General features: G+C 44.1%; 1 protein-coding gene across 2 annotated transcripts in view; it reads right to left on the reverse strand.

The window, feature by feature from the left end:
* Window positions 1-14,338, reverse strand: part of SUCO (SUN domain containing ossification factor) — a 40,609-nt gene continuing 26,271 nt past the window's right edge. For both annotated transcript variants that reach the window (XM_036387964.1, XM_036387963.1), the window contains 11 exons: window positions 13,964-14,055; window positions 13,422-13,487; window positions 11,107-11,181; window positions 10,456-10,552; window positions 8,388-9,542; window positions 6,426-6,513; window positions 5,103-5,207; window positions 4,050-4,204; window positions 3,617-3,708; window positions 2,455-2,510; window positions 1-1,900 (listed from right to left, as the gene is read on the reverse strand). In XM_036387964.1, the coding sequence (XP_036243857.1) occupies window positions 1,454-1,900; window positions 2,455-2,510; window positions 3,617-3,708; window positions 4,050-4,204; window positions 5,103-5,207; window positions 6,426-6,513; window positions 8,388-9,542; window positions 10,456-10,552; window positions 11,107-11,181; window positions 13,422-13,487; window positions 13,964-14,055 (2,428 nt within the window). In that variant the 3' untranslated portion in view covers window positions 1-1,453. The remainder of the gene's footprint in view (window positions 1,901-2,454; window positions 2,511-3,616; window positions 3,709-4,049; window positions 4,205-5,102; window positions 5,208-6,425; window positions 6,514-8,387; window positions 9,543-10,455; window positions 10,553-11,106; window positions 11,182-13,421; window positions 13,488-13,963; window positions 14,056-14,338) is intronic.

Here is a 14,338-nt window from a genome sequence, read left to right on the forward strand (position 1 = left end):
TGAAAGACAAAGTGTTCAGATTTATTTGGAAATTCACAGTTTCTAATGGCACTACAGCTCTGTAGTTACATACTCTTGCTCCACAACATTGGATGCTGCACTCTGGTGGTATGAATTTTCTTCATCCAGGTTTGACATCCTTCTGAATTCACGTTCAACACGTCTGGTTCATGTGCTCTGACTGGCTAATTGTGCAGATCAACTCTGAAAGTACATCACTTTAAAGTACTCATAAACTAACAAGAAAGCAGCAAAAAAACAGAGGCTTTAAATAAGTCACATTACATACAATACCTAGGAAAGGCATCAGATCTGTTAAAAAGGGTACCACTAAAAGTGCTCAATAAATTAACTTATTTTGTACAACGTGAACCTGTAACACCTGTCAAAAGGAATAACCTTTTGTTCCACTCACTCAGAACACACTCAACAGCTCAGCAACCACACATCCTATAGTATCCAAGTACACAGTCACAGTCAAAATAAAAAACACTTGAGTATGAAATACCAGCCATACCAACACTGCACATTTGTTAGCCAATACAAAAGCAAACGTTGTGGAAACATCTGCTGTGAGCCAGCCCCAAGGCTCAGACTCCCAGGCTTGGCAACCTCAGCACACCCAGAGCAGGCTCTGAGAATGCACCCTCACATTCTTCAGCACAACAGCAGTGAGCATTCCTCATCCACCTCCTCCAGAGAGCTGCAGCAGGCCATTCAGGTGACAAATGCATTCCTCAGCCTCCACCACCAGCAGGAAATCCTCAAGAGCCACCGTCACTGATTCTGCACATCAGAGTAAGCTCCGATTGTGACTGAAGGTGCAAGTAAACACAATTGCCATCCCTGGTGAGAGATTTTCCTCAACAGAGTTTGCAAAACAAGAATCTAGTCAGGCAAGTCCATCTCTTGGTATTTTTACAGTATCCAGTCCACATTACTGAGTCCAGCTGAAGGCCAACATGTCCCTTTACAGCACTGTAGTGTTGCATCTTCAAAAAAAGCTAGAGAAATTACAAAATAAATCAAATGACAAACAATTGTATCTCCCCTCTTCCAGTGGCATTATAAATAGACAAAAGGCACATAAATATGGGAAGGTGCAAGAAATAGGAACAAAGCTAAAGGAAGAGGATTAGGCTTTTATCCCTATTCCACCCAACAAACTGGGTTTCAAAAAATTTCTGCCCCAGGAACTGTGAAAAAAAACCTTTATAAAATGAACCCTGCCCTCCCTCCCCCCCACGCTGTTCTCATAGGAAATTATCAGCCTTGTAAAGCTGCAGCTTATAGCCAAGATTGACACAATCCCATCTATTTAAAAAGGCAGAAACCAAATTTCTGAATACTTTCCAATGAGTCGAGCTCTTCGTCTCCCACCATCCTCCCCCAGGATACCACAGACTGTTCTCAAACGAACAAACACTCTCCTGTTTGAGAAGTTCAGCTAGGTTTAGATGTGTCCAGAGACTGTCGTGACTCCGAGCGTTCCCACTGTTATATCTTTGTTTCCTTTGATTATGTCATGCAGGCTTGGCATCGACCCCGACTTAGTCTGTATTAGAGTTTTTATGAGCTTCCCTTGGTCTGAAACTTTTGACCTCCTCCTCTTGACAGCTCTCTTCTCAGTCTTTGTCTTTTGGGTCTGCCCGTTGCACAGGCTGGTGCAGGCTGAGATGCCACAGAAATAGGACTCGTCCGACTGCGACGACGTCTCGGAGCTCCCTTCCGAGGGAGGGCCCTTGTAGGAAGAGTGATAAACCTCCCCAATGTTAGAGAAGTCCCTCTGGTTCGTGAAGGGCTTCCTTCCTTTGATCTCCCCGTTGGCTATCGGGTGCAGGGGCTCTGTTGTTGGCTTAATAGTCTCTGGTTTTTCACTTTTGTACTTGCAACGCTTTTTCTGAAACCACAAGTGAAAAAAAAAATTAATGGTGAGCTTCTGGGAGGCAAGCAGAGCATGCAAGCCAAGCCTAGGAACCAGCAGGGAGAGCAGCTGAGACGTGCACCACCTGCCAGCACAAACACCTCAGCCCCAGTGTCACTGAGATGTTTTATGAAAATCCTTTCGTTAGGATTTCCTGCTGAGAAGCCTCAGAAAAGAAATGTAAACAATATCTGATGGCTGTGGAATGTGGTCTGGAGATGGTTTACCAACAGGTGCATCTATGATTGGTCTCATGTGAATTGTTTTTACTTAATGACCAATGACAGCCAGCTGTGGCAAGGCTGTGAGCAGTCACGAGCTTTTGTTATCATTCTATTCTATTCTTGTCCAGCCTTCTGTCTGTATCACCTCTCTATTCTGTAGTATAGCATTTTTAATATAATATCATATCATAAAATAATAAATCAGCCTTCTGAAACATGGAGCAAGGATTCTCATCTCTTCCCTTGTTGGGGTTGCCTGCAAATTCCACAGCCCAGCAGCTCCCTCCCCACAGGGTGAGACTGTACCTTCTTCTCTGGGGAAAACTTCAGGGGCTCCACAATGTACAGATCCTCTGGATCCACTGCAAGAGAGAACAGACACTCAGCAGTGCTGACTCTGCCAGCTCTAGAGCAACACAGTCCCAACTAAACACAGCATGACAAAGTATCCCCCTGAGCAGGCACATTTCTCCCTCTCTCCCTAAGCTGAGGGAGGCACAACACAAGCACTGTAAGTAAAGTCAGCACAGAGAAATCCCCCTGTGCTGTTGTGGCAGCTGTCAGTGACACACACCTGAAAAGCCCTGGCCTCCTCACAGTTCTGGCCATGGGAGAGGTGCAAAGAACATCCTTTGGGGGAAAGGAGCAGTCAGAGTGCTGCAGTCTAGGCAAATAAACTGCTCCCAGTGTAAGAATGTGTCATGTGCAGCCTGACACACTCAGAACACCAACAAGGCAGATGTTCACACTGACCTGAGACCAGTGGGGAGAATTTGGGACATGCCTTGTTTTGAAAAAAAATAGTCTAGGCCTTAGATGTGTGTGTTCATGGCATCACACTGCCAACTCCAGAGTTTTAATGGAGTTTTATTCACAGAACAAACCTGTGAGGCAAGTTTGCTGCACCCAAAGGGCTGTGTCAGCAGCATACTTGCTAGTTACTATCATCTGCAACACTTGCTTTTGCATGGCACTCATGGCCTAAGAAATCAAAAGTCAGCTGTCCCAAATCTACCATGAATACTGCAAAGATCAGATCATTCCTCATACCCAAGCCAAGATAAATGGTCTAAGTTTTCTTACTGAAGTTGCTAAATTTGAATCCTAAATACCTGCCAAGTTTCAAACATAGGCTATCAGGACTTCAGGAAAGTAGGACACTAAGACTTCCCACGTCTGGCATTTCCAAGAGAAAAAAAAAAAAAAAGCTGTTTTCTGCAAGCTTCACAGCTTTGCAGACCTGAGTGCCTGCACTGATTGCTCCTAACCCTAAAAAACCATCTGCAGAGCAGAAGAGATCTGTAGCAAAAACTGCATGTAAGGTTTTAGCATAATTCAGCACAGTTCTGTGAGTATCTGGTAACTTGTTCACAAACCACCTTCTGTTACAGAACACATACATGGACACACACACATTGTGCAGCACTAAGAGCAACAGCACAGACCAGATGTATGATATGAATAATACCTTCTTTACCAGCTAGCTGAAAAGACTGGGATCTGACCAGTGGAAGGGAAGTTCTTCTTTTCAAATTCATATCATCATAGGAGGAGAAACACCTAGGAAATTCCAGAAAGCTTTTTTAACACATTTTTCTCAGTACATTTCTCATGAAAAGTCATTCCTGGCAGAAAGACAGAACTGTCTGCTGAGGTGCCCAAAAAAGCCTGGCTATCAGACACAGTCCTGTGTTTGCTACAAGTTATCAAGACATGTTTTTCAAGTACAGGAGCCCCAAAAATGCTCCTAGGAGAGTGTTATGATTGAGAGGCCCTTGCTATCAATTCTGAGTGTGCAGAAAGAAAACTCAGAATTAAAGCAGATGTGCCAGTACCAGCAGACTTAGGAAACATTAATGAAAGCTGCAAGAACAATTAAGTTTCAGATATAAATACATTACCTTTTGGGGCTAGGGTAGTGATTGCTTTTGGGAATTTTTGAGAGGTAATCTCCACAGAACTGAGAAGGGCTCCTGCAGCGCTGCACAAAAAGCACCAAGCCCAGGATGAGGCAGAGAACCAGAGAAATCACCAGGTAGGTCTGGCGGTCAGAAACCTGCAGGGATTGGACACAACTGCTGAAGACACAATCCCATGACATTGCCATTCTTATGTTCTAAGCTCTAAAAAAGCTCTAAAAGACAAAAGCTATGTTCTCAACTCACTTTAATTTCACTAAACACCTGTTCATGTTTCAGTAATTTTTCAGAGGTTTGATGCAGTCTATTGGCTGTGCAGCATTTAGGAGTGAAGGCTGATAACAGGAAAAGATCCCCCTGCCTCCAATATCAGCACAACTACAGAAGCTGCCACCCCTTGCTAAGAGCATCCCAACCTCCCTGAAAGCAATACACTTCCCATAAGAAACCAGGCTCAGAAAGTAACTTCTCTGGTTCACAGCTGACATGGATGCAACACTATGGCAAACCTAAACTGACACTGCAGTACTTCAGAAAATACCATTATCATCACTTGATTCAATGTGGTTTCATTGACCACAGCACTCAAACAGGAGCTCAGCCAGCCAGGCATCAAAGGAGAAGCCTCACCAAGTGTGTTAGCTCAAGGGAGGTCTTTGGCAATACCCACAAAATATAAAAGATCATGTTTATGGTACTGCTTGAAATGTCAGGCGGGCAGAACATAAACATTGGAGAGAAAATGTTCCTAATATTGTTGCCAAGATTTCCCTAATCTCTAAAGATGACAATAGCCAGTAGGGAAAGGAGAAGGGTGCCTTTGCTCAGACTACAGTCATGGGGGCTAGGGTGGGCTGCACTATGACCAATTTTGCTGTGACCAAGACAGCTCATGTTACTCTAATTTGCAGCTAGAAGTTTCAGATAGAGTAGGCTGAAAGCAACCCAGCAGACAATTTAAAACTCCATTTGAAGACTCTGGTCTCTGCAAATAGAGATGTGTTGATGCATCCATTTCCTCTGGACTGTGATTACCTCACGTTTCAGCTCTGCCACGGTGGCTGACAGATTGGAAGCCAGCTGGGTCATGTTGGTGAGCTGTGCTTGCAGCAGCTGGATTGCCTCTGTCTGACGCTGGTCCTGTGGAGAACAGAGTCATGGGCATGCTGTCAGTGGCCAGTTCCACTGTCACCTGCCCTCATGGCCATAGAATTAGTGCTCTGTCTGTCTGACACAGCAAGGCACTCAGCACAGCCTACCCAGCATTGTTTCCAACACAGTGCTCACATAACATCTTTGTTTGTCAACACTTCCTAACATCATGCCAAGTGCCTCTCATTAGAGACACTTGTGCTGTCCTCACCACGGGCACAGGGAGCAGGCAGCTCCACACAGTCACTGTCAGGAGGCCACAGAACACACACACAGCTCCAGCCCAAGGCTGATGCACAGGACAGGAGCCCACACCAGCCAGGAATGGCTCCTTCCCAGCTAACAGCTGCTGCCTGCAAGAGCCCTAACATGGCTCAATCCTATGAGAAATTAAGGAAGGTGAGCAGAACACCAGGGAGACTAACCTCACACTGACCAGCACTGATACTCTTCCAAAAAAACCCCAAACCCAACCCAGAAAAGGCAACACATGAAAGCTGTCATTTTCTTCACTGTACATGGATGAATAAACTCCAGGCCTGGGGCTGCACTTCAGAAGCTTTCAGACAGTCTGGGATCAAGTCTGCTGTGCCATGTGCACAGATTCTTTAGTGAATGTTTAGCACAGCAGTTACTGCTCTATTTGACAGCTGCTCAGGAAAGCCAAGATGGCAGAGCAGGGAAAATTCACATTTTAAAGAATGAAGTTTTTGTTACATGCACAACATTTTTAAATGCAGATTTGGCCTAAGCCATTACTGTACCCCTCTGCTTTTCCACAGCCTCAGTCTCTTCAGCAGCAGGGAAATTGTCTATCGACACTTTAAATCAGATATGAAAAATGAACCAAGTTAAAAAAATTGTTTTGAGTGCAGTTACAACCAAGAAACAAGGGTTGGAACTGACCTGGGTAACTTTTTCATTGACAAAGACATTGAAGAGTTGTAGCCATTACCAGCTGACAACTGATCTTGTGTTTAAGTACAAAATCAGAAAACAGAGCTGAAAATGGCTTTATTCTGAAACAACTGAGAACATGTCTAAAAATTTTATAATGGAGAAAAACAGGGAAGCATGGAATGGATGCTCTTAAAAGGCAGATATACAGCTCAGTTGAAAGAAGATTTCTGTACCTCTGTGTAACTCTTCATTAAAAGCAAGCCTTTCTAACTAGGAAAACACCTCAATACTCCAAACAAATCATACCTGCTCTTCTGCTATTCTTGAGGTGTTCTGAAGTTTTATTATTGTTTTATTGAAAGCCTTCTGCATTTCTTCCATTTGTTTTCGGTACCTAAAACAAAAGGTGTTTAAGGCTGAAATATTAGTGCACAAAACTCCTCGGCTTAGACTTGTCTTTAAGTCTAAAACATGATTATGCCAGTAAAAACCTTCTCTTTGCCCAAAGAGCTTTATTTAAACATCAAGTGGTACCTACTTTTAAGTTTCACAAATAAAACAGATGTCCCTTTTGTTTTGTTTTTCTTCCCCCAAGGTTATGGTCCAATCTATTTCAACACCTTCAAGCTCAGTGCCAATTTACTGAATTCACTCTGCACAATAATTATAACTGTGAGCCCCTTCCTTGGAACCAATTCTGAAATGGGTGTATCTCCCCACTCTCCTGTAGCTAAGGAACACCACAGATAAACAGTAATGCACAGAGACATCCTTCACAGGAAATTCTTGGGTCCCTCTCCACAGCCACTTACTCAACCAGAGTTACTACAGAAAACAGGGTAGTTTAAGTGGAAACAATTTAATAAAAAAGGCATGGTAGATGTGTGCCATTCAGTTCAACAGTAACAGAAGGATGTGCCATTTTGTAGAGAGAATTATGGACAGGATTAGTGCCTACATCCTGACAACACTATATTCTTTTAAAAAATCCACAGCAATAGTCCTCAAAATAAAACAAACAGGATTTTATCTGAAACACAAAGAGGGAAGAAGCCCTGATTCACACAGGGTAACTCCAACAGCCACCTAGGCTCGGGTCCTTTCCTCAGCTTTCCATAAAGCTTTAAGCTGTGATTTACTGTTGTATTGCACTAGGTGGTTTCTTCAGTTATTGTTTTGCACTGGGTGGTGGTGTTATTTTGCACTGAATAGTTCACACGGTTTGTTCCACACACACCCCTCTCCTGGTCAGTCAGTGGTCTTGTCCTGGGTCAGTCCCTCCCATCACCTCTATCCCATTGGCTGTGGTCCCTCTCCTCTGCCCAGTTTCCCCTGGGTTTAAAATCTCCTGGGATGAAACCCTCCAGTCTCTTTGGTCTCTTTCCCCCCAGGGACTCAGCCTATCCAGGACTAAAGTGGGGCTCTGGTCCTGAGAGGAAAGAGCTCCTCAAGTCTTTTACTTTTGTCCTTGTAAGGCTGTGAGGGGCCAACGATCCAAAGCTGGCTGGATCAGACCTGAACAGCCCCGAGAGATCAGCCCTTACAATGTATCCCCTGCTCAACTCCCCTGTACCTCACAGCCTGTACCCCTCTCAGCCCTTGCAATGTACCCCCTGCCCAGGCCCCCCTGTACCTCACAGCCTGTACCCCTCTCAGCCCTTGCAATGTACCCCCTGCCCAGGCTCCCCTGTACCTCACAGCCTGGACTCCTCACAGCCCTTGCAATGTACCCCCTGCCCAGGCTCCCCTGTACCTCACAGCCTGGACTCCTCTCAGCCCTTGCAATGTACCCCCTGCCCAGGCTCCCCTGTACCTCACAGCCCTTGCAATGTACCCCCTGCCCAGGCCCCCCTGTACCTCACAGCCTGTACCCCTCTCAGCCCTTGCAATGTACCCCCTGCCCAGGCTCCCCTGTACCTCACAGCCTGGACTCCTCACAGCCCTTGCAATGTACCCCCTGCCCAGGCTCCCCTGTACCTCACAGCCTGGACTCCTCACAGCCCTTGCAATGTACCCCCTGCCCAGGCTCCCCTGTACCTCACAGCCTGGACCCCTCTCAGCCCTTACAATGTACCCCCTGCCCAGGCTCCCCTGTACCTCACAGCCCTTGCAATGTACCCCCTGCCCAGGCTCCCCTGTACCTCACAGCCCTTGCAATGTACCCCCTGCCCAGGCTCCCCTGTACCTCACAGCCCTTGCAATGTACCCCCTGCCCAGGCCCCCCTGTACCTCACAGCCTGGACTCCACCCAGCCCCGCTCAGCCTCACCTCTGACTGAGCTCCTCCAGGTAGCGGCTGCTGAGGGACATGTTGACCTCCAGGGCCTTGATGCGGTTGTTGAGGCGCATGAAGACGGATTCCTTCTGGTTGGATCCATGAACCAGGTTCCCGTTGGTGTAGCCCAGCTCTGTGGAGTTCTGCAGCTCAGCATAGAAATCTGTGGCCGTTCTCTGGGGTCCCCCTGAGACCGGGAGTGCCAGCAGAGCTTCCTCCGCCGCCTGCTCCTCCTCCTTTGTCTCGGCAGGCACGGCAGGCTCAGCAGGAGGCACAGCAGGTTTCTGCACTTCTGGAGTGCTCTCCTTCCCTTCCACAGCATCACTGGCTACCACATCCACTGTGCTTTCAGGCTGCACAAGAGTCTCTGTGGGCTTTGGAATCACCGGGGTAGCAAGAGGCTCTCTTGTGCTCACCTCCTTTACCTCAGTGGCCACAGTGGGCTCGGGGCTTTCTTCTACAGCTGAGCTCTCAGCCTTTTCCATTTCAGTGCTGAGCTCCGGGACATCCAGCTGGGGAGTCACCCTTGGTGCTACCTGGCCTGAGTCTTCTTTTGGAGACTGCAGCACCGTGTCTGTTGTGGGGGATGGCTTTGCTTCAGAAGTAACTTCTAGCAGGAGGGACTGAGAGACAGTTTGAGGATGGCTTGGCTCCAGCTCAATGGACTCTGTGGTCTCATTGCCGATCTCCTCATGGACTGCACTGAAGTCAACTGCAACAGCAGACCCAGGGGGTTTCTCAGCTTTGCTGTCCACTTGCTCAGGCAGAGGCTCCTGTGCTGCTGGGTGGGCAGACTCAGCCAGAGCTGGCTGTGGCTGCTGCACATCCACAGGGTGAGGAGGCCTCTCCTCCCCTCCAGTTTCACTGTGCTGCCGATGCACGGCTGCTGCAACCGAGCACCACTTCAGCAGGTACTCGGAGAAGGTGGAGATGCAGCACACTGCTGCCATGTCACTGCAGTGCTTCTCTGTCTCCAGCTCAAACCATGCTGCTGCCTCCTCCTCCTGCTCATCACTGGACAGCAAAGTTACTGTGGACTGGCTGCTATCTTCTTCATACTCCTGCACTAGCTGAACAATTGGGCTTTCTTTAGTCAAATCCACTATTATTTGCTCTTTCTCTATCTGTGGAATATCTGTAGTAACAAGTCTACAACAGAGTTAAAAAGACAAGGTGTTAATTCAACAGTTTTACATCTCTGCTCTATAAGACTGTGAAAATAGTCTTTTAGAAAATTAGCAAGGCTTAGTCCAGTGACCAAAAGCCAGTTTTGAGACAGAAATTCTACAAGGTAATATTTTCTCTGGTGATTTTCAGTCCCAATAGGCAAAGAAATTATTTCAAACCCTGCCTCTTAAACAGCAAGCCTTCTCAATTAGATATTGCCCCTTCCCTCACCCCTGAAAAAAGTCACCGGTTCAATTCTTTTTTTTTTACACAGCAAGCATCTTACTCTGCTGATGCAATCCTCAAATGCAAGAATCACAACATTCCCACTGACCTTCCTGAGCCTCACAGCAAGAGTGATAGAAAACTGTAAAGCCACTAAATACAGCACAAGTCATGTCTTAAATATTAAGAGGCAGGGTCTTGGCCTTAAGCAGCCTAATTATCAGCAATGTAATTACTGAAAAACAACAGACTCTATACAGAACTTCTCATCTCAAGCTCACTCTGTACATCTGCATACAGGTTTCATTATGGGAAGTCTACCAAACTATAAGCTTCCAAATCAGAAGTTTATACAAACCAGAAGTTTATAGCAACACATTTTACATTCCTAATTAGTCTCCCTTGCAGGAGGCCACAAAACCTGGACCAATATGAAACCAGTTTCTGTGTCAAAACTAAAAACACCATAATGGAAATAGCTATAATAGACAGCAACAAAACCACTAAATGTCTCTGATTAGTGCCATTACCATGGTACAGAAATACTTGCTTTTTCCCTTGTTTAAGTCTGCATGCCATACCTGAGCATGCTACCACCAAGGATTGCAGACTGGCCCATGTTTGTCTCTGCTGGAAGCACATTACAAACACCCCTAGAGCAGTCACTTACTCTGGTGAAGGAACAGGTGTTGGTTCAGGCAGTCTTGGTGCAGCTGTTGAAGTTGCAGGGGTGGCAGTGACATTTTCAGACACACTTTTGTTCCCAGCTGCAGGAAGGAGGAAAATGTGAACATGGAAACTCAAGAACCATCTTTGTTTTCAACAAATTCTGAGGTCTGGGTTTATTATTGGTGGTTTTGTTTTTTATGATTAACTGTGCTACCAAATTAACTGCAGATGTCACCCCAAGTTATCTGAATGAAATGCTACTGACAGTTTTTGAGTATGATGTTCTAGACAGTCTCAAAATACTTCAGAGAAAGAAGCAGCAAGTTAGGACAACTCCAGCTGGGTAACACTGAGTAAAGATCTCTAAATAAAGCTGAACAAGCACATGTGTTATCTTTGTATGGGTTTTCTTCTCAGCAAATTCAGCATCTTTGCTCCACTTTTCAGTCACTAGGTTCTATGACACTAATCAGATGTGTCACAAAAGGTGAAAAAAGTCATTTAAACCATCAGAGAACATCCAACTCCCCACCAAAAAAAAAAAAAAACAACCAAAAAAACCCCACCAAAACCTAATAACAAACAAACCCCCAAACTTAACAAAAAAAATGCAAACTTTCCATAATGCTTTTCATCTAAAAAACTACAGTACCTTCAGCTTCAGATGACTCTTCAGTTTTGGCTCCAAGCATATTGGCAGCAATGTTCACCATACTCAGGATAGCATCTAAAAGAGACAACAACTCCTCAACAAGGGCACTCTCAGAGGGCCCAGAGATCAGCAGCACCAAGGAATTTGCTGTTTTACAATACTTGCTTGAAATTAATCACAGTGTAAGGACATAATATCTGGTCATTCTATTACACTGGAGGCAGCTGTTTCTTTTTAAGGTAAATATCTAAGTCAGAAACCTGTATTTGAAAACCTGCACCATAACACCCACAGATCTGCCTTACACATCTATTTATTTTAAGGAGCTGTTAAGTAGGACAGTTCCTCTCCCCTCTGAATTCACAGAAGTAAATTCCAAGAGGTCCTACTCTACATCAGCACAGGAATTAAATACAGCTCCTCTTTGGTCTTGATATTGACAACAAACATAATGGCCAGGTTTATTTAGAAGCTGAGGATCAGGTAAAGAGCACTACACTGTAAACACACAGGAGCTGGCTTGATTTTGCCCCTTTCTCCCCCACCCACCAACACATGGCAGTGGCACATGGCCAAGGTCCTCATGTTAGAGAGGCATTTTAGTAGCAATGACAAATTCCTTGGGCTCCCTGAAGTTGTTTTCAAAACTTTGGTTCTGCCTTTCCTCCAGAAAAGGAAGCTGCAGAAGCTGCTGCCAGAAGCTGCATTCCTGATTTATGTTAATTTATCTTGGTTTGTATAATGAGAAAAGTCATAATAGTCAAAAGATGCTGAACTTCAGCTGTGGATGGCTTCTTACAAAAATGAGAAAATGAGGGAGAACACAGAGTTTGTACAGAAGCTTTAAAATGTGAGAAAATGGCAGGAGAGAGACCATGACTGCAGAATGCTTCTTAAGAGATTAAATGTCTGAGAACCCCCACCTCCTCCTCTTTCTCACTCTACATTTAAGATGCAAAAAGGAAACATGTCCCATTTGTCTACATGCATCTAAAAAAACCCCACTAAATAACAATACCCACAAACTCTACTCCTTCCAAAAGAGGAGCACTGACCACCCTGACAGAGAGGAAACTCTCAGTAACAAAACCCACTAGCCAGAACTAAATACTGGGCACTGCAACATTTCAGTGCATTAGAGAGCCAGCTGAGCACCATCAGCAACAGGTGTTTCAAATCTTTTAATCTTAGCTTTGGTAGTCTGAAAAATTAAATGGAAAGTCACTGCCTTTTTCAGACAGTGAATATAAACTTGTAATACCTGCTCTTGCAGACAGATCATGTGAATATGCATCAGCAAGATAGCTTGAAGATAAAAGTTTAGAAGTCACAAAGAAGAGATAAGCAGTGTCAGGGAAGAATTTACTGCTTTATCTCATCTGTGAGAGGCACACATGTAGAAATAAACTGCCTTTTCCACTATCTATTTGCCTTTTGAAAACTGTTCTAAGCTGTGAATATTCCTAGCCATGACCTTATTCTCAGGAGAAAACCATGTTCTAGGAAAAAACATGAAAGATTTCTGTGGCTCTGATCCACTGGAGGATGAAAGCAAAGGCTGACTCCAAACAGCATTACCTGAGTGCAGATCTACACTGGAATAACAAACCTGCATTAGCTGGGACAGAAGGAAGAGTGGTACAGTGCAAGAGCTCCTTAGGAAACGGTGTGAGGAGGTGAAACCATCAGGAATAATTCAGCAATGAAGACTACCATTAAAACTGAGTATTCCAGGATTCTCAGGCAAACTAACCCTACACATGGAGGTTTTCCAATGGAAAAGTGAGAGGAGACAGTCAAGAACCTTTAGTTCTCTCAAAACAATACACAGCCCTTATGAAGAACATGAATGACAGTATTTACATAAAGCCTCCTCAGAAATTGTAGTATTCTCCATCCTTCTCTGCCCCTACAGTTGTGCAAAGTAAATCTTTATATTGTCTCCTGTAGGTTAAGCATTTTAATTAAACACAGATTTCCAACTTCCAAGTAATTACAGTTCTACAACACTTTAGCACTGGCCATTTACAGCCCTATGCAACTTTTACATGATCTTCAGTATTCAGAATCCTTAAGCACAAAAAAGTTTCCACAAAATAGATATCCTTATAAATCGAAAATTCATTTTTAGAACACTAAGAACAACCTCCCAACTCCAAATTTTTAATGATTCCTATGAAACTAAAGAAGAATCACAAATTGCTTCAGCAGAATAGAAAAGCTGTAGATGCTGCACAACAAAATGTCATTCCATTTTCAATTAGCACATCTTGTTTTAAGCACAGGAATAACTTTTTCTAATAAATCATACTCACTTGTAGCAGAACCAAGAAGATTTTTGGAAGATTTTTCTTCCCCTGTGTTATAATCCAAGAGATAATCTATGTATAAAGAAGAACAATTCGTGACTATTGGAATTTCATCTGTCATGGGCAAAGAATATGAACCTCAAGATTTAACATGTCATTCAATGATGTCAACTTGACAGTGTGGAAATAAAACTACAGAAAGCTTGAGGTCAGATATAATGAACTGAAATGGACACTAAGAATAGAACTTTCCATGTAAGCTGCTTTATTTTAGTAATCCTTTCCTACTGTCAGCACATGAAGAAATTGTCTATTCTGCCAAGTGAAACAGAGACTCATTACTATAATTTTAAAGCCACCCTCTACGTAGCTACATTTAAACATATTGTTTAAAACTTCAAAAGATTGTTGGAAAAGCCCAGAAATGCTGAAACACTGTCAACAAGTAAATTCAAGGGTCAAATCTTTCATCATATGCAGGAAGTGATGAGCCACCAACAGCACAAGAGCTGTCTGAATGGCTAAAAATGCACAGAATATTTGCTTACCATAATCTTCATCAAACAGTTCTTGTCTTTCAGACTGATACTGAGAATCAGCTATTTCTTCATACTCTTCAACCATGCTAGTACCAAATACTCTATGATCAAAGTTTGAAAAGAAAAACTTAGCATTAGGAATCATGTGACATAATTTATAGGCAGTACTACCTTTATGTAACAAGTAAATGAGATACAGCAGTTGGAGTCATTTAAGCAAGATCAAGCAGCAGGGATATTTATTTCCTCTAAGTCTATCTACAAGGAACCTAAACAAGATCCTGTTTCCCATTCTAATTCCAAAGAGTCTTTTCTTCCTTTTAAACTCACACCTAGACTTCTTCGTCTTTGGCTGTCCATGAGTTCTTACACCTCCTCTTCAGT

This window comes from Molothrus ater, chromosome 9 (assembly GCF_012460135.2).
Source record: "Molothrus ater isolate BHLD 08-10-18 breed brown headed cowbird chromosome 9, BPBGC_Mater_1.1, whole genome shotgun sequence".
Classification (NCBI taxonomy): domain Eukaryota; kingdom Metazoa; phylum Chordata; class Aves; order Passeriformes; family Icteridae; genus Molothrus; species Molothrus ater.